The sequence below is a fragment of the Cataglyphis hispanica genome, chromosome 14 (genome assembly GCF_021464435.1).
Source record: "Cataglyphis hispanica isolate Lineage 1 chromosome 14, ULB_Chis1_1.0, whole genome shotgun sequence".
NCBI lineage: Eukaryota > Metazoa > Arthropoda > Insecta > Hymenoptera > Formicidae > Cataglyphis > Cataglyphis hispanica.
In genome coordinates this window covers 642150-662669 of record NC_065967.1, presented here as the reverse complement: position 1 = coordinate 662669, position 20520 = coordinate 642150, and the positions used below count along the sequence as shown (strand labels likewise).

At 39.5% G+C, this 20520-nt stretch overlaps 5 protein-coding genes across 12 annotated transcripts in view; 3 read left to right on the top strand and 2 right to left on the bottom strand.

Annotated features, from left to right (window-relative positions):
• Positions 1 to 10591, bottom strand: part of LOC126854440 (AT-rich interactive domain-containing protein 2) — a 44178-nt gene extending 33587 nt beyond the window's left edge. For 4 of the 8 annotated variants that reach the window (XM_050601175.1, XM_050601179.1, XM_050601183.1 and 1 more), the window contains exons 1-2: positions 9153 to 10590; positions 8026 to 8119 (exon numbers count right to left, since the gene is read on the bottom strand). In XM_050601175.1, the coding sequence (XP_050457132.1) occupies positions 8026 to 8119; positions 9153 to 9244 (186 nt within the window). In that variant the 5' untranslated portion in view covers positions 9245 to 10590. Of the gene's footprint in view, positions 1 to 8025; positions 8120 to 8516; positions 8662 to 9152 lie in introns of those variants that run through there. The other 4 variants (XM_050601177.1, XM_050601182.1, XM_050601180.1 and 1 more) reach the window with 3 other exon arrangements.
• A 280-nt stretch (positions 10592 to 10871) lies between these two features.
• Positions 10872 to 11839, top strand: LOC126854468 (zinc finger protein 593 homolog). The gene is made up of 3 exons (XM_050601240.1): positions 10872 to 11167; positions 11266 to 11363; positions 11602 to 11839. The coding sequence occupies exons 1-3, from the start codon at positions 11078 to 11080 to the stop codon at positions 11837 to 11839; spliced, it is 426 nt and encodes a 141-aa protein (XP_050457197.1). The 5' UTR covers positions 10872 to 11077.
• Positions 11840 to 11909: 70 nt separating this feature from the next.
• LOC126854458 (serine--tRNA synthetase-like protein Slimp) lies at positions 11910 to 13600 on the top strand. Its single transcript, XM_050601228.1, has one exon. The coding sequence runs from the start codon at positions 11910 to 11912 to the stop codon at positions 13359 to 13361; it is 1452 nt and encodes a 483-aa protein (XP_050457185.1). The 3' UTR covers positions 13362 to 13600.
• On the bottom strand, positions 13489 to 17976 carry LOC126854469 (glutathione synthetase-like). Its single transcript, XM_050601241.1, has 6 exons — positions 16665 to 17976; positions 16088 to 16494; positions 15473 to 15865; positions 14471 to 14690; positions 13947 to 14313; positions 13489 to 13821 (listed from the first exon to the last, which is right to left on the bottom strand). The coding sequence occupies exons 1-6, from the start codon at positions 17312 to 17314 to the stop codon at positions 13657 to 13659; spliced, it is 2202 nt and encodes a 733-aa protein (XP_050457198.1). The 5' UTR covers positions 17315 to 17976; the 3' UTR covers positions 13489 to 13656.
• A 1352-nt stretch (positions 17977 to 19328) lies between these two features.
• On the top strand, positions 19329 to 20271 carry LOC126854841 (40S ribosomal protein S20). The gene is made up of 3 exons (XM_050601942.1): positions 19329 to 19466; positions 19726 to 19831; positions 19965 to 20271. The coding sequence occupies exons 1-3, from the start codon at positions 19464 to 19466 to the stop codon at positions 20219 to 20221; spliced, it is 366 nt and encodes a 121-aa protein (XP_050457899.1). The 5' UTR covers positions 19329 to 19463; the 3' UTR covers positions 20222 to 20271.
• Positions 20272 to 20520: the final 249 nt, after the last annotated feature.

The window sequence follows — 20520 nt, the reverse complement described above, 5'->3', positions numbered from 1 at the left end:
CGGCACGATTTCCTTGGCCAGTCTTTTGTCCGTCTCGCTCCTTCCTCGACTAACGGTGAGTGCGTGTCTTACAACCGTAGGAAGCGCACCGCCGCGTAGCAGGCCATCTCTATTTATCTCATCGGCGAGGAGGTAGCGACGTTGCCGATGTCGGCGCCTCCGCACGCTCTTGGAAATGGCCAGAGTCGTGCCGAGACGAAGATGCGCGGCAACGTCGCACTCGCAGAACGCCTCTCCTTAAACTTTCCTCTCTCTCTCTCTCTCTCTCTTTCCCCCTTTTCTCACGTTACGCACTCCCTCGCACTTTGACGGGTGCCTCAACCGCACGGCCTCACGCGCGTCGCGCTCGTCAAGGTGTTAGTAGGTGTCGTTACCTACGATTAACAGACGAGAAAAGAAATACGGTTGCCAGGCCGACGAATCACGCGACCCTACTCGGAAGGCGCGCCATGGGACATGTGGAACTGAAGAAGGATGACGTTAGGCAAAGTGTCAAACAAAGGCTAATCGTTGAAGGAGAGAGAAAAATTTATTTTTATTAAGAAATAACATTTTGACAAATATTAGGAAAGATACTGTTAGAGAGAAGAACATCTGAGGGGATATAAATTTATCTCTCGATAATCCACAACTAGTCATTCAATTTATTAATATATTAATGTTAAGAAATGTGTATTTCACAAATCCCGGATATACATTTCTCGCGGAAAATGCGCCAATTCGGAGAGATGGGGTTATCAGCATCGTCCACTTGAAGCTACGTGGACGGGACTATTTTTTTTCGCTGGAAGGGTAGAAATCCCTGAGCGAGAGCAAGTGCATTGCCAATTTTGGCACGAGGCGCGTGCGTGGGACTAGAGAAGTGCTCTCTCTCTCTCTCCCTTCCTCCCCCTTTTTCGCTGACATTCCGTCTCCCTCATTCTTCTCTCAGTGTCCCCGGTTATGCACACACATGTGTGTGCAGGGCATGAGGTCGCTCTCCTCTTGCTACGAGCTTCTGGCGCGATCCCCTCCTCCCCCGCGGTGGGGAGAAGATCGGGGCGCGACGTTGCCGTTGCTACATCTCGCTCGGGCGGCGATGCCGGCGCCGGTATGCGTGTGGTGGGGCGCGGCGTTGCCATATCGACCGTGCCCTCGTCACCGGAGAACGAACGAACTTTTCCCTCCTCTCTCCGCCGTTTCCTCAGCGTATCATACTCTTTTTCTCTTTGTCTCTCGCGCGATATCACTCTCTTCCCTTCTCTCTTCTCTTTCCCTCTTTATTATATCTCATCTTTCCATTTTATGCAGCTCCTTTTCTCTACCTATAATAAAGAAGAAGCCACCTCCATATATCGGATCGTCGCGAAAATGGTGCAACGCCAAGCGCGAGGCGCCGCGATGATGCACCTGACTGACTCAGCATTACAGACTTCGGTTCACGCGCAACGCGTACAACGACCAGGCCAGACCAATGCCAGACTACGGGGGTCGCGCACACAGATTTGACGCGCGCCCGGTGGCGGTGGCGGCGACGGCAGTGAGGTGCGCCTCAGCCACCACCAGCTAGTCTCGCCCTTGAGAAGGCTGGACCGCCCGAGAGCGAGATAGCGCGCTTTCTCTCCCGCATGCCCCTGATGCTGCTTGTTGGAACACGGACTCGTTCGGATCGGAACCGGTATGTCGTAGCCGATACTCTCGATAATCGCGTTGGCGAGATAACGACGAGGAGAGAAAGACGATACGACAAGCGTGCGAGCACGCGGCCAGATGCACTTTTAATCTCAAATTTGACGGGTAGGTTTTACGACATATATTTCTGTTAATAAAAATGAAATGCTTCTTAAATTTCTTCGACTTATAGCTATTATCGTGATATAATGATATTACGAACTCTAAAAATTCATCGTTGCACTTGAACAAAGATTCGTATTGAAAGGATTTCTTTTCATTTTTCGGACGCCTCTCTCTCTTTTCCGCGAACGATAATATCCGTTGATCGCGCGACTATGACATACTTTGCTCTCTTTCGTTCATACCGAAAATTCCGGGAAAGAATGCAATTACGGCGCGAGACGAAGCGAGACGCCGAAGCTTTTAATGCTGACGTAAAGATCGGTTCGAGAAGAGGCGGCTTTCCGTATACCCGGGATTAGAATGCATCCGCCTCGTTAGAGAGCGACCGCTCCCCTTTTACAGTTTTGAGAGAACGAATTTTATGACGACGGCATAAGCTCTCGGGAAGCTTTTAACGCCGCGCTTACTCACCGTGCTCCGCGTTCTTCGCGTGAGGAATAGATATTTTTAGATATTTCAGACATTTCAGAGAGAGAGAGAGAGAGAGAGAGAGAGAGAGAGAGAGAGAGAGAGAAATTTCGGATCATATTTTACATAACGCAAAATGTGTGCGAAAGGCTAAGAATGAGAAGATTTGAAAGCTTCTGTGTATAATAATTTATGTAAATCACTTCCGTTAACTCGTTCATCGCGATGCCGTTCGTTGAGCAATCGCTATACTGTTTGGATAATAGCTTTAGAGAAATAGCTATGAAGCGCTCCTAGGCAAGAATTGGCTTATATTACTCTCGTGTCATCCACAGCAGGCTCGTGTGTTAAATTTCGCATGCCACGATCGCGGCCAACAGGACTCGGGAATTTGTTCCCAAGCACAAGGCAGTGTGCATTAATGTAATCTTGCCTCCGGTAATGTATCTCGTATACGTTCGATTATCGATATAATCCAATCTATCGCGTTACGTTTCGAGCATTTTACGTAACGACGACCGTGTGAATAATTCATAACAATATCGTTCTGAGAAACGACGAGGACGGTAAATGCGATTATGTGGATTTACTGGCTACCGAACGACCAGTTGAAACCAGAGACCGAGATAAAATACAACGCGACGCGGGTGACAAACTGCTCGACACGACGCGAACACCCAATATCATTCGCATCATTCCCGCGCGTAAAAAAGCTTGAGTCGTTTGAGAGAAAAAGGCACATCATACGATCTCATTTCGCGCTCGGTGATAACCGTCAATGGTATTAAACGCACGTATTATATTCGGATGGCGTTGTACTGTAAAACGAAACCACGAATCACGTTGAGAGCAAGATAACGCGTCCGATGGATAAAAGTCTCTTTTTCTTTTTTCCACTCTCAAACGACGTCTAGTCTCTCCATTCTGCCGATCGCAGGCATTTCTAATAACATCAAGCTGGTTCCTGACCGAGAGCGAAGAAAGAGATATTTATGCGAGATATGTTTCCAAACTTCAACACACGTGTAGCGCGAAAAAAAAACAGCTCCCACAAGGCTCGTCCCCGACCCCGCGTACTCTCTTCTAGGATTTAAAATATACTTTGCTAGAGAGAGAGAGAGAGAGGGGGAGGAGAGAAGAAGGGAGGGAAGAGCTGTTTCAACGTTGATTAGCTACGTCAGACTACTCATAACAAAAAAGAATCTCCCAGTAAATCACTCGGTTAATTGAACCCGAAAAATTTTCGAAAATAATAAATATATATTTGAAAGTTGTAAAAGTTTTTAAAAAAATTCCTTATCATGTATTTAAAATGTATTTTTTTTCATGTAGTTTTTTTACCATGTAGTTAAAATGTATTTTTTTTAGCAATTAGTATTTTCGATTATCTAGATGAAATAATTGTTTTATTTTATTTTTACCTATATTAGCAAAATATATATTATCTCCAGTTTTATCTTAGATAAATACTTTTTTAATTGTGGGCGGCAAATGTATATATTAAATCGCTTGTCAAATGGCACTTTTAATTTTTAAAATTAAGCGAAACATACTGCGAATAATTAATATTTCTATTATTAAATATACTTGTGCAGAATCAATACTAAAGTTGATATTTTCTTTAAGAAAAAGAGATGTTATATAAAATTGCCGCATAAGAAAAGGATTATTTTCAGCGGAGAGCTCTCTATTAATTCGATTACGAAAAGTTGTTGGAGGTGTAGCTGACTCTAACAATAAGACTCTAAGAGATTCTTCAACGTGAAAATGATTCAAGGCCATTTTTATACTGCTACTAATCCTCGTCGCATTTCGTACCGCCGCCGTACTCTGTAAGAGTAAAACACTAATTACAGCTCGGCGCGGTCGCTTCCGCTGGCGAGGCAGACGGCATAGACAAAAGCAGCTTTAGAGAATCCGTAAAGCTCTCTCTCCCTCATTTTCTCTCCGGGCTTACTGAACTTTCCGCAAAGTGCGGTGCCTCTGCGGAAGACGGCCGACCGAATCGGCGGAGATTTTGTCGTGCCGAGTCGAACCGTCGCTGAGCACGTCTCGGACAATAATTTCGCCAGTAACGTAATACGCCGTTCTCGGTGAACCCGATGTTCCGAATGTAAAATCGAGTCTATGTACAAAGGGAGCAACTTTCGTCGCCGAACGCGTGTCTCGTTGCTTTAAAGGTAAATGCGATGTCTAGCCGAGTATAAATTAACTCCCCCTCCACGCGAAGAATTTAATTATAATCATTGTTATGTGTGTGTGTGTGCGCGTCTAATGTTATCTTTGTTAAGTGCAATAACTAATAAATCGCGTCACTCAATCATAGATTATTCGCGAGATTCAAATGTTATATATTCATGTAATTATTATTTTTAAGTCACGTACACTTCTCGATTCGCGCAAAATAATTTCTCGCACAGATGATACTTTTGTCAAAAAATTCTCGCGTATGTTATCACGTCAAGATAATTATTATGGATTTTTTTACAATTTTGGTTTACGCAGTTTTCACGCAGACAAGAATTTCACAGATACCTATGAGTTTTTAAGTTTAAAATTTTTCATTTTTCACTGTTTTTTTTTTTTAACTTTGTGATCCGCAATCTACTTATTACATCACGTAAATCTAAAAAAATGCGTGTATTAAAGCGATACCTATCGTTGATAGAAAATGATCCGCAAGCATTCTGATCGCGGCCGGATTGTAGGCAAATTATATATGTAATCTAGCGAGGAGCTTCAGGCTCGATCACACTTGTTGAGGGGAAGCCTTCGCACCACCTCCACTATTCACCACCACCTCCTCCTCTCTTCTTCCTTCTCCTGCTGCTTGTCCTCCACCTTTCATGGTATTCTCTTTCCCTCCTCGTTTCTGCCTTGTCCGTTCTCCCTCCTCTCCGCACTTTCGCTCTCTCTTTCACTACACCTTTTGCCTCATGATCTTCCTCTCCCACTTGGAGTGATACCTCGCGAGCGACCTTGACCTCACGTTGTGCGACCGCGTTGTTCTAACGTTTTCATCCATTCGAACGACATCGATGATATGCGATTCGCGCGTGATTGCTTTCAAATCTCTCTCATATCAACCATTATATAGTTTTAAATGTGAATTTGAATACAATTAGTGATGCGTTTATTTCAGATGGAATCGCAATCACGGAATATCCAATAAATCCAATAATATCGAAATTCGATAATCGAGGAACGCCAAATCGATTATATGTACTTGATTATATGTACCTGAAATTTCTCTCAAAAGCTCATTATGCTTGATAAGGAGAACCACGTTATAGTACAAGTGCTGTAATTATCGTACGATTGGCAATTGCGAGGGTTACTAACCCTTGATGACCATGCGCGTCAATGACTCCTTCATGTCGGTATCTCCTCCCTCCCCCTCCCCCCATCCTTAGCCTCATCATCTCACTTTCTCCTTCCAATGTACCGCGTTGTTTTTCGATCGCTACGTTCTTTCTTTTCCCGGAGAAGCATGCGCTTAAGATCGAAGAGAGCAGACATGAGACAGGGAAGGGAAGTGCGCGAAGGCTCGACATGCTCGAGTTATGTCATCGCGAGCGGCGAGTGTCACTTCCAGCTGATAACGCGCTCAGTTCCCATTCACGCGATGATTTAAATAACAAGGAGCCAGTTTATACACGAATTCATGCAAATTGTGTTCGCACTATCTAATCATTCCGACTGTTCGTTTATAAAGGCTGTTTAAATCTTTCCGATATCTCCGAAAGCGACGCAACGTCGCGCCAATTCCGCTCAGTGGAATAAAACGAATCAAACCAATAAAAAATTGGCCAGCCTCCGGGTAGGTATCCGGAATGAAACGACTCTCGCGATGGAAGAAATACGAAAGCGTGACAAGCACTGATGTAAACACGCGTGATCACTTTATCGCCGATGCGGTTTCACCGAACGTGCGTCGAAAGAACGCATAACCATCGACGTCGTCGTCCCGTCGATTACGGGAGTCCAGGTCCGGCCTGGAGAGAACGACGATAATCAATCGGTCGTAAACATCGGCGAAATCGCGGCGAGTGTCTCGTTTACCGTCGCGGTCTCGTAAAGCTCGTAAAGAAAAAGGCACGACAATGGCGTTGGTGTTCGCGGAACGCAAACTCGTGTGTCACCGGGAAAATTAATGCGGCGGAACGCAGTCGAGAGAAGGCGGTTACCGCGCCCGTTATCAAACAGAGATATCCGCTTTCAAATCAATTCGCGACACGGACGCCTATGTACGCGATCGGCCACGTTTTCTCAGCCCACGATATGCGACTTATTTTGCGCAAAAAATAAAAGTAGATATACATACGCGGTCAGAGAAATTTGCGCAAAAAATAAAACAAAATTTCTCCAAGACACACAAAGAGAGCTCGGATAAAGAAAAATGACAACTTGTGAAATTAAAGATATATTCTATGAAGGTTTAGAATAGTTCTTTTTTGTATTATTTATTTTTTTTTATTGAAAGCGATTGTTATTCTTGAACATTGTTCCGCGATTTTAACTCGTAATATCTGTTCATTTGCCTCGCAGAAACGATATTGGTTATTCGTGTTCCAGGATTATACGTTTTATCGCACTGAACGCGCAGTAGGTGAAAGCGTTTTAATCTCGCGTCGTGAACGTGCGATTATCACCAAAGGAGTTTGTGTCTCGCTATTAGAGATCTCCTCTCGCGGAATCTGGGCCATCGAGCCCGCTATCTGTTCGCCGATGCCAAATTCTCGTAAGTATAGTTAGTCATACTAATAATGGTACTATCTCGCCGAAGAGAAAGAGACAGATGCGAGAAAATTGGAATTTCGAAAATCGCATATGGTTACGCACATTTGCGTAACTCCAATGTAAAAATACTTGTTGCATTCGATTTAAATTTTTTAAAGTGCAAATCCGCAAGTGCGAACGAATTTATCGATAATATTTATGAGATGGCATATTATGAAAGGTCTTTAAATACCTGTAGCATATGTTAGCAATATGTATAGGATTACATTAGAATTAAATTTCCTATAAAATAAATCAAAGTCTAACTGGAACGTTTGGGCCCACCCTGTATATACACTTGCGAATAGTGTGAAATATATTTCATACATTGCGAATTAATATGTGTGCATACACATTTTAATTTGCAATGCATGAAATATATTTTACACGATTTTATACATACATAAGTGTGTGTAAAAAATCCGCTATATATAAACTTGCATAAAAAGGAATATATAATTTATATAACATATAAAAGAATAGAACAGCGAGAGGATATAAAAAAATCATCTTCAGCTTTCGCGATATTCTCGGGAATTATCCTCGGGCATTTATCGCCTTTTTTTCGCAACGGTCTTGATTTTATTGTTAATGAAATTGATCGGGATCGGATGTTAATTAAAAACCGAGGTTCGCGAAAATTCATTTCGCGTTCGTCTGATCCTTCAATGATGTTAAACAAAACGAAATGGCAGGTACGCTAATTTTACAAGCAATTATTTATCGGCAGAATCCACCGCATTCCGTAATTGTTAATCATAAACTGCGTTATGTCTGGTTGCATATGTACAACGGGAATTGTGTATTTCGTTGCCCCTGCAATGCCGCGATGCTTTTATATTGTACCTCGTTAAGCAATACTTCCCAACTGAATATTAAAAACATTGCCAATATTAATTCGCGCACGGTCTTTTTTTTAAACATAATTAAGCGCGCGAGTGAATTGAGTGCCTCCACTCATATATCTAATTAAAAATTTTTCAGTTTGATAAAACAACTCACCTTAATCCATCCTCCATGAGCAGTCACCACAACATACAGCAAATACAGATCTATATCTTTCCCGTTGATCTTCGGAGTCTTCTTGAAGAGCGTCCTGAAATTAAAAAGCAATAATCTGTGAGACATTGAAGATCTCTCTCTCTCTCTCTCTCTCTCTCTCTCTCTCTCTCTCTCTCTCCTTCTCCTTTAAACACAAACAAAAACAAACAATTATTTTTAAAGATGTATGATTCTAAAGGTAATGCCAAGAGAGTAATAAACGTTTGTAAAAATTTGTGACATTTTTCAGTAGAATCTTCAGGCGCAGAATAATTAAGTTAATTAATTTAGGAAGAAATCAAATATATTTTCGATTCTCAATTAAAGATATAATGCAGAACACAAATTTATATATAGATTACTTTACACTCGCAGAATCGTTTCGATTTAACCAATCAATTTAAAATTTAATCGACAACTTTGAAAGTCGTTGAAAAAAATGGCGTCTCTACCTGAAATCCATCAGATGAGATTCGAAATTTCAACGCACGCTTTGTGCGAGACGCTACCATATAAAACACATCATTTCCATTTTCACGTCACACGCGTGTAGAAAAAAAATCACGATTTGCAAATTAACGATGTAAAATACATAATTAATTTGAATCGCGCGACGAACTCTCATTAACAAATAACGCATTTTCATCCAGACACTATTGAAAAAAAAAAAAAAAATATATATATATATATATACATAGATATAAAAGATTTTCACATCTTTTCACGAGATTTACTCTTTCCCGGAGTCACACGCGTAAAATCGTCATGCAGAGAAAACGCAAGCGTTTAATAAACGAAGGAAGAACCAGAACCATTGTCTCGACGAGTGTAGAAATCGGTTCGACCTAACCTCAACGCCGCACTCCCGCGACTCGATTCACTCGCGTGTCACCGCGGCTTCTGATCGTCGATCGGTCGAGAGCGACTGCGATCGCGAGAGGGAAGGGAAGGGGGGATGAAAGGTAGCGGGATCTAAGTTCGAGATAAGCTTACGCGGGAGAGATGCGCGTCTTTCGTCGCGTAGGCACACACGCATTCTCGAATGAGAGCAGGATCGTGCAATAACGGAGCGCGTATCCAAAGCTTACCCTCGAGTCTCGTGAAAGTGTCGGAGGTCCTTTAGGAAGTTCTCCCTCTCCTTCTCGTACGTGACGGGGTCCTTGTTGAGGATCTTGGCCATGTTCGCGGGTACAAGTGCGCGCGGGCGTGCTTAATCGGGATGGTGTGCTCTGGGTTTACAGGGCACGCAGGGACAGCGGGCAGAGTAGGAGGTGCAGCACATGGGCGCGCACGGAGGCACATTTACGCGAGAAGCGTCCTGCTGCTGCTGTTGCTGCTGTCGTCTTCGTCGTCGCTGCTTCTACTCGAGGACGAGGACGACCGCGGGTCGACACGGGGTCGCGACCCGCTCCCGACATCGGGTCGTCTTGTCCCGCACCGAAGTCGGCCGGTGGCCTCTTCGTTATTCCGTCTCGCTCTCTCCCTCCCTCCCTCCCTCTTTCTTTCTTTCTTTCTTCCGTACGCTCCTCTTTCTCCGCTGCCTCTGTTCTTTTCGCACTCTCCTCTTTCTCTCTGTCTCTCTCTCTCTCTCTCTCTATCTGTCGCCCGCGCGCTCGCTCACTCGCTCTCTCGCTCGCGCGCGCGAAACGAGACGACGACGGCGGCGGCGGCTTTTTCCTGCCGTACCGCCGCCCCCAGATCGCCCGTTCGTCGCGTAACGGCGTATAACGCTCTCACGGGCGTACGAGCGAGGTCCCCTCGCGCGCCGTGTGCAGGAAAAATCGAAACGCGCCGCCGAGACGGTGAATCGTAGAACGATCGTACTCGCGCGTTTACGCGGGGGGGCGCGTTACGACGAGACACGGGTACAGTACGGCACAGTACGCCACGGCACAGCACGACACAGTACCGCTCCGCTCTGCTTTCGGCACGCAACAAACGCGATGAACAAGCGAGGAGCCTTCCTCTATCGCGCTCGCTCTTTCTCTATCTCTCTCTTTCTCTCGTAGGCCCCCGATCGATTCACCTGTCACTTGTCAACGAAACTCACGGGATCCGTTGCGCCACGCACCACGCATCGGTCGGCTCGCGATGCCCCCGGCTCAGCGCTCTCGCGTAACGCCCGAATTCGGCTCCGCGCGTGTCCTACGCAGACCGGCGGAGAGCGACTCGCGGGAGCGCGTTTCACTTGCGAGAGTCGAAGCGCTTGACGTGCGCCCGTATATCAAAATGGCGTCCCGTGCTGCCTGGCATCCATTGGCGAAGCCACCGCGGCCAATTTCCCGTACGCTACCGCCGATCGCTACGACGCTGCGCCGCGACGGTATACACACACCGCGCACCGTTTCCGCTCACCACACACGTCGGCAGCGCGCGCGCTGACGTCCGACGCCACGCTTTACGTCATTTTACGCGCGGCCACTCGGCTGCGTAGAGGCCTCGACCCGTACGCGGTGTGTCGCACGGCTTTTTTACCTTCGACGCGTACCGTCTCAACGAAAATCCTCGATCGCACAGTATTTTTACTTTCAAAATGGATGGGTGTCCCCCCCATCCCCCCCACTCTCTCGCTCACTCGTGTCGAACCGAACGGCGCACGGTTTGAATTAATGCTCATGGCGGACATCAGGGGCGCGACTTGTCTCGCCGCGCGACAGCGCCATCTCTCGCCAGTCGGTAACAACTAGCCGGGAACGAAGGCGCGAAAGACGACCCGATTTAATTTGCAATTTTCCGTTCGACGATAGTTTTATTCCATAATAAATTAAAACTATCCTCATCGCTCTTGTTCTTTTTTTAATTCACCGTAAACGCTGTAGTTTTGTTAATGTATTTTTATTAAGAATATTCAAATCGAAGCTATCGCTTTCGTGAAGAAACTTTATTACGGAAGTTGACAGTCTTTAGCGATGTGTTCAACAATTTTTCTCACGTGTACGATCGATGAAGTTAACGCGAATCCGACAGATTCACTTTCGACAAATATTTGTATGTAAAAAACAAATTTTTAAAGATGCCTTATAAACGCAAGAAGTATCATAGAGGTGACACGCATTTGAAAAAAGGTTGGAGAACGAAACGAAGAACCAAGGATCTAGACGAGGTACATAGATTTAGTCTAACCTCTTTAACCACGTGTACGTGTATGGCATAGTATGTATTTTTATTACGCGATTATCGAATGTATATCTCTGAATTTAGATCGATGAGGATTTGAAGGGGAACGCGAAGAATCTGCTAAATCAGGAAGTGGATTTTGATAAACCCGGGGCGGCGCAACATTATTGTATCCATTGCGCGTAAGTTTGATATTGCGATTCAGGACATAACCTAATCTAACCTTTCATCGAAACAGTAATAATTTGCTATCCATTGAATTGTCGTCTACAAACTCTTAATTACTTTTTTTTTTAATAACTTCTGAAAAATAGTATCGCAAAATATTGTACATTGCATTTAAAATGCTTCATACGATATATATTAAATAGTTTGTTAAAACTGTTAATTAAGATGAAGAAAAATTTTATTTGATTCTAGGAGGTATTTTATAAACGAAACTGCTCTGCGCACTCATTTTACTACCAAAGTACATAAACGACGATTGAAGGCACTCGAGTTAGAACCATACAGTATCGAAGAATCAGAAAGGGCAGCGAGTAAGGGAAATTATATTACACCGCAAAAACGAAAAATCGAAACTGTAACGCGAGGAACTTTTAATGAAAAAGACACAGATGATGCGCCAAAAGCTAAAGCTATGAAAATAGATGAATAAAGTTAATTTATCTTTTAATTACTGTATTTTTATTATGATGTGGAAAAGGATTTGAAAAGATCGAAACACAATGATTAATAATCTGTATAGATCCACGCGCGTTTTACAACGAACGTGTAAAATTTCAATGCGCGATGTTTGTCGAAAAATATTCTTACCAACGAATTTGAAGAGAAATTATAGTTCGGCGTTATACATTTCCGGCAATAAAGCTTACAAAGCATTTGCATTTTTATCACCATACCTGGATTGCGACGAGAAATTCGCCAATGTGGACAAGCTGCAGAAGGAGGTGATGTTACGCGGGATGAATGTTGACGTCGTTCAATTGAAGAATGCATGGGATTTCTACCTAAAGATGATCGCGGATAGATGCGCTTTAGAAGACAACAACTCGGAACTCGCGGGTCGCTTGAGACGTCTATGGGAAAGTGCCAATCGTACTGCTGAGCAAGAGCAAGAAATACACAAATTGCGTACACAGCTCAATATTATACGGCAAGACTTGAAGACGATAAAAGAAGCAATCTGGGATTTGGACGAAGAAGTGATAGAAAAAATCTTGAAATTACCAAACGAGTTGGATCCGAGAACGCCCGTCAATGAATCGGTAGTGCTAAAGAGCGTCGGGAGCGCGCCCAAATTCGAGGAAAATAGGAGGAGTCATGTTGACATTGGGACAAATCTAGACCTGTTGGAATACAAGAATCCTATGTATTATTATTTATGCAACGACGCAGCCTTGTTCGAACTCGCTGTGCTGGCTCATGCAGGTCGAATTTTTTCCGAGAACGACATGGTTAAAATAATTGGCACCGATTTCAGTCGTAGCATCGTAGTGGAAGCCTCTGGCTTGAATCATGAGGACCCTACGGCCACCTTCGTAATAGAGAATCATAATGAAATCGAGAGGGGCTCACCGAACCGCATGCATCTGGTTGGCGGCGCGAGCTTGGTCTCTTTCCTGATACTGCATACAAAGCAGTTGATAAATCCCAATCATTTTCCGCTCAAGTACTTTGCAACCGGTAGACAGTACATGCCATTACCGCGTGATACGCACGCGTGCGGTTTATTCACGGCGTGTCAGGCATCTGTGGCGCACGCTTTTGTCATGGTGAAGGACGCGAAAAGCGAGGAGTATGAAACTCGATTCAATGAACTCTTGGAAAACGTATGCAGATTGTACGATGATCTGAGCGATCATTATCGCGTCGTAATGCGATCCGCATCCGAGTTACAGCCTTGCGAGGGCTTGCGCGTTTCCTTCGAGATGTGGTCGCCGTTCGCAAATCAGTATATAGAAATTGGTCACGTATCTGTGTACGGTAATTATTTCAGCAAGAGGTTACTGATCGCCTATCAAACGCCAGGCGGTAGAAACTTTCCCGCTGTGATATCCGGTACCGTTCTCTCCGTTCCACGTTTGCTAGCTTGCCTACTCGAACAAAATCCCGACAAATTCGTGATTCCACCGAAGATAGCTGATCTTGTGCTTTCGGATGACTATATTGCTACATAAATGCTACATAATGCTATGTAAATAAATAATTAAAGAAATTTTTTATGTATATTACGATTAAAATATTATAAAAATATCGTATAAACTGTTCAGGCTAGAAAAGAAAATTTCATGTTTTCGTAAAATATATAGGAACAATCGATTGATATTTTAGAATGCGAGTTGTAAACAAGCATTATTTTCAAGTTGTAACATGTCTAATATATATTAGCGAAATAATAAATGTTTAATTACACCTACATTACTTGGCTTGTGTATAACACGTAAGTGCCGCCTATCTGTCGTTGCTAGATGGCTATTTTACAAGATACCGATCGATGTAATGCAAAACTTCGAAAGCGACTTCCACCATGATAAGAATGATAATCATCCACTCCAAACGGACGTGATGACGATCACTCAAATGCGACGATAAAATGCTCACTAGTTCCACACAGTGATTTAATCTCTCATTTATTACCTGTTTGTAAAAGATATATATTACAAAACACATAGATATTGTATAGAAAATATTTCTAATAAAGATTAAAAATGATAAAGAAATGATCATTAATAAAGATTATATAATTTTTAAACTATACTTACTCTCGTACGTTTTGTGATGCTAAAGTATCCGCATATTTGTTGATATAAATTTTCCAGATCATCTCGTTCCCAGTAGAAATCAGGTGTATCCAACAGATCCGAACTCAGATTAATCCGATGTCTGAGAGCGAATAATTCACCCTGTTTTCTCAACACTTCCTGTTGCGTCATCTGGAGCTTCCTTCCGGCTTTCAGATCTTCCGTGACGAATTCGATTGAATTGACATAACGATTCAACGATGCCTCCCATATGCCTAATTTGACAGATTGCGCCATGGCATTAGAAAATGTATACTTGTCCAACTTGTCCAAGTTTCTAGCTTCTTGCGCCAAGAAGATATCGCCGTCCTTCAAGTGACTTTTTTTCCTATTGGGAAGTTTTCGTGAATTAGTAAATTTAATTTTTAATATGTATATATTCATTTGCTTTTTAATTTGCTCTTTACACTTAATGTCACGCATGGAGCTATGAACGTATAATATATGTGAGAGCAATTAATAATGGAAAGAGAAAGTATAGATACCCGGAATCGGAATAAGTGTAATGCATCAACTCGGTTTCAGTATGAATCAGCTCTTTCATGTAACGATTCTGCTCATAATTTCTCAAAAATTGCAATAGGTTGCTACACTCGAGATCGGAAATATTCCACATAACAATGCTACCCTCTCGAAAGAAAAAGATCTCTCGTGGTTCATCTCCCACTTCATATTTTGCTACCGCATATATAACGTCTGGCAAGGCTGTAAGAAAAAAAAAACAAAGTATACAATTACAGTAGATTGAACTTTAATTAATTTTATGGTCTGGAAAGAATTTCTGTTCCATTTTAAAGATAGAATGAAAAACAAATAAATGCATTTAGTTCACAACACATGTATATTGTTTTATGAATTTGCCGAAACTTCACGGTATCACTGACGGTCATTGATCACGGATATCGACATTCAGATTGTGACGAAATAAAAAAGGTGATTTCAGATAGAAATGTGTTGTTCAGATTTTTTGTTCTATACATGTGTGGAGAAAACAATCTCCGTGTATATACACATAGATCTTAAATAATGGCAGCAAAAAAGATGAAAATAAGGAAACACATTCACAAATATATATGTGTATCGGTGAAAACATTAACAGATTTTCGATGAAAACAAATTAACGTGAATACACGTGCTTTTAGCGCTTATCAAGAAATCATATATAAACAATACAAAATAAAATTTCAAATTGAAATAAGACTAGAATATCCAATTAAGGAGTTTATGTTATAATAAAAAAAACATGGAAAACTTATAGGAATATTCTAATTTATTAATTTTTAAATCAAACATAAATATATGTACTAAATATAAATTCATACAAAAATCAAGTTTTTCGAGAATATTGTGTTCCGAGTAGCAACGAGAAGGAATGATATTACAATATAGCTGCATAATATGTAATTTACATGCAATATATTTGCGCTTTTCACATGGGTTTTTTTATTCTATATTTTAATCAATTAAAAATGGACTGTCGCATGCACCTAGGCCGGTCGCCACACCGCCTTCGTTATCGATAGCTAATTTCGTTCTTAACATATGACCACCCTGTTTATTGACAATAATATTTTTATCGTCTCCGATAATAACACCGAATATGCCTAATTCCGAGACTAACTCTTTCGTATCTAAATCCACATTAGTTCCAGGTTTCACGACGTAGTTTTTATGCACCGGCGGATTAATTCGATCCATGAGAATCCAAGCTACTCGAGCCTGTTCAGATTTCACAGATTCTAAAAAGTTCTTGATATCCGTCCCATATAAATTGTTGCAACCACCTTCTCGCTGTGGTTTTAACACGAAACGCTGGGGATCCGAGATTCCCATTTCTACAGCAGTATTACCATATTCGTCAAAGTCCAGTGGATATAGTCCTGAAATGAAAAAATTGTATATTAGTATAATTAATTTTACAACATATATAGTTATTATAATAAACATATTTTTTATTATTATTATTATATTATCAATAATAGAAAAATCGCAACATGTTTTTGAAGTTTAAAGAGAACAGAATTTTACATTATAATATAAATATATATTATATATACATGGAAAGAGAGAGAGAGAGAGAGAAGCAGTTACATAGTAATTACCAGTAAATATTTCTTTAACTTTTGCCACCGTTTTTTCATCCTTTAAAAAACGTGCAACCATACCAGGTTTTGCAAGAGTTTGTTGAATCTTCTTGGTACCAGCCAAGTGGTACTGAATGCTTGGACATTTAATTGCCAATGATCTCTCAATTAGCAATCTCACATCCCACTCTTTTTTAGTGTGATATTGACCAGGCTCATAGCCACACCTGTAGTAGACTACAGACACAATATAATCATTCACTATTAGCTCCATATTAGAGCCTAGTCTAGCAGTGTCTGCTAATTGCGTCAAATTTCTGCGAATCACTTTCACATTTGGATTCTGTTCTCGTATTTCAAATTCGTGAAAACGTTGATCGCAGATATTATATGTAATATCTTCAATAACAAATAAAATAACAGCTCTGCAAATATTTTCACGTCTTTAAATACATAAAAAAACTGAGAAATTTTAATCAAATAAAATTAAAAATCTATGTAATAATGGATAAAAAGAGAAAGATTAAAATTGACAAAGATTGGCTAAATAGAAATAAATTTTAAAAATTAATTTATAGAAAATTATTAAACATACTGTGGATTGTCATATAATTTCCATGCTTCTATCATGCCTAAACACAGCGTTTGTAACGCATTATTTTCAGGAAGATTGCTCAATTCGGCTGTATAACCAATTTCTTGCAAAATAAACTTGTGTAACTGCGTAGATGCGGGTCCTAGCCAACCAAATCCCGAAGCAATTGTATTTATCTCAACCTGTTTCCAACAGCAGTGAGGCTTGAGTTTCTTATTGTCTTTCTTTGGACAACTGGTATCTAACATTAAATCTGAGCGTAATATACCAAGAGATATTTTCTGAGCAGCCCCTTCCTTATGAATAGTTTCATAAATATCAAATAAGTTCCTGGTGAAGTCATCAACTTTTATAGTTTCTTCCAAAGTCTCTTTCAAAAAATCATAATCATGAGCTACTCTGTGTATAAGTATGTTTAAAGTAATCTGAATGTCACAAGCATTTTGAAATTCTTCTCGTGGGAACGGTGATGGAAAAAGCACAAATGGTGCAAACTGCAAAACATCTCTGTTAAAATTTATTTTTGATCTCAAACACATCCCATTCATGAGAGCCCAATCCTTTGCTTTCTCTATTAAGTCTTCCAATTCGTTTTTTGAAACATCTAGCAAGATGGGCAATTTCATTATTGCTTGCTTGTCTCCATGCATTTTTTTTCCAACTAAACTATGTTTTGATTAATCTTTAAATTTTCAAATATATTCCTGGAACGCCGGTAGTATGTACAGAATAGCACTCTTATGATGTTATATTTTATTTTTGATGTTATATTATATTTTATTTTATGTCCAATTATAAAATGTCAAAGTGTATCTGATTCATTAAAAAAAAATTATAACAATCACTTCACTGCATTTGATTATTACTTGTATTATAATATTTCACTCTTTGTGAAAGGTGATTAACTTCACAAATATGAAGTATAATTATTTATTAAGATGATGATATCAGATGTGTGATCGATTTTGAAGAACTTAAACTGTGACGTAGATCAATAATGTATGGAATGATTAATATGAATGACTTTCATACATAAAAACACAATCACTTATCACTCGATTACCGACCGTCACTTTTAGAGCCACTGACAGTAACTGATAATTTTGATAGTCTCTTCTTTATATAAGCCAATGAATGAGCACAAATAGCTGACTAATGTAACCAATGGACCAATCAGAAAGACTCTTCTTAAGACTCGGCATATATACGGTGGTACGTAAAAACGCTGAGTAACTGGCGAGATTTCGCGTAATCTTGCAATCGTTTACACAGCATCAATATTGTTTCACAAAAACGCGAGACATTGAAAAATTTTTTTAAAAATACTTACAATTTGTATACGTAGATATCTTACTGGGAATATACAGCTGTTGATCCAACAGGCCATAAGCTAAAGCCTCCAAATTATACTCTTCTGCTGTGGCTAAAGCTTTTACATTCCATGTCTAATAAAAAGAGAAATCTTTTTTATACATATATGTACTATTCTTTGTTTTATATACCTATATATTTTATTATAGATTTGCAATACAGTCTTCTAATTTCTTACACTGAAATAAACTTACATCAGCTTTTGGAGACTTCTCATCGCATATTACAGCCTTATTTCTTCTAGCCGGTCTCGATTTCATTTGAAATGTAGATATATTTTCTACAACATCAGTTTCATTTTCTTTTAATTTATTTTTTTGTAATTGCAGAAGTGTAGAATTATGAAAATATCTCTTGTGAATTATAGACACGTCATGTGCAAGAAACTGTGTCTGCACTAACGTTGACATTTTCTGCAAAGTTCTCAAGCTTGGTACGATCCCCCAATATGCATCAATATTAATTTTATTTCTACAGCTTGATAATGCAAGCCTATGAATCATTCTGAGACTCATTTTATCAAATGTTATTGTCGAAAATACACACTATTACAAATAGCACTATTTTTATGCATAAAAACAATGTGCGTTTTTGTACAAATATTTTTCAACAAAATAATAAAACAATTACAGTTGTGAAAATTATTAACACAGTACAATAATTGTTATCTCGCAACACAAATTTCATTAATCACCAACATTATTATTTATCCTATCAATATTGCATCAATTATTATTCATTCAAATTAAATAATTTGTCATTTTTAATTATTGATTTTATATTTATACATCATATGTAGAATTAAGGTTATGTCATAAATGATAAATTTATAGTAATTTGTAGACTTTTTTTGATACTCTTTCTACAAACTGAATTTCGCAATATCGTTCACCCGATAGTCTACATCCATAAAGTAGTCGATTGCACCAAGATGGGCATCACACAATTTTTACGATCAATTAATAAAATGACAATATCTGTCAATTGCATATTTACAAATTATAAATCTGATAAAATAAAAAAATTATAACATATTTTGAATTTAATATATTTTTCTTGTATGTACTTAATTAATTATTAAGTAGATATGATGATTATGAAAAAAACTATAAAGCCAGAGAATTTTTATGTCATGAAATTAAAATTTGAATTGATTGATTTAAAAATGTTTTGATTGACCAATCAGAATGCAGGAAGCAAATACTTCTTCATTTCGATTGGTCAATTGAACAATTTGAAAGAATTGTGAGTTGATGCATCAAAGTGCACTTAAGTGCACCGAATGCTAAAAGAGGAACCAACCGGAAGTCGCACTTCTCTTGTGTTCGACACGTGAAACGTGATAAACGTACTGGTTCAGCGCTGATCAGTTTTACTCAGTATAAACAAGTACAAATTGGTTATCTCGACCAGTACTAAAATTCCATCATGGTAAACGATTAATAAAGACACTTATTAATATTTAGAAAATGAAATCAGCCATAACTATTTAACTTTTAGAATCACATTGAATTTGAAATTTAGGTTAGGTATATCTTTCCGATGCTAAGACGATTCACAAAGTTCAAATAATTGCGATACAATGATATCGCAACTGTTTTTTCAGCAAAATAAATGCGAGATTGTTATTGATACATTTTACATATTTTTTAATAAATTGTATTGATTTGTTTTTTGTTTCTATTTCTAGGCAACAACCAAGGTAGATAATCCTGAAAAACCAGGGCAGGAAGTCACTCCCATTCATCGAATTAGGATCACCTTGACATCGCGCAATGTTCGTTCCCTGGAAAAAGGTAAATATTATTTTGACAAATGCAATTATTTATTTTAACTAACATTAAAACTTAAGAAAGAAAATGAAAAAATGATATCTAATATATAATTTTGAATATAATGAAATAAATATGTATTGTTCTTTTTTTGAAGTATGTGCGGAATTAATCAATGGGGCCAAGAAGCAGAAGTTGAAGGTCAAGGGGCCTGTTCGTATGCCTACAAAGATTTTGAGAATAACGACTCGTAAAACACCTTGTGGTGAAGGTTCAAAAACATGGGATCGATTCCAGATGCGAATTCACAAGAGAGTTATTGATTTGTATTCGCCATCAGAGATTGTGAAACAAATCACAAGCATTTCAATCGAACCTGGTGTAGAAGTGGAAGTGACGATTGCTAATGAATAAACTGTAATTAAAACTGAATACAAAGTTTTAATAAAAATATTAAAAAATTACATTTTTGGACATATCTTTTTTACATATTATGACTAAAAGTAAAGAAGCTTAATGCAATTGTTTTCATATTAATTGCAGTTTTCTCTTTTTATGACTAGCAAAACATTTTTCTAAATAATAAAAATGTTACTTTTTAGTGGATAATATTGATTAATTTATCAGAATTAAAAACAGCTATCTTTAGATGATTTATTATATATCAAGTCAGTAGAAAACTTCATTTTTGCATAAATTACAGTGTATTTACC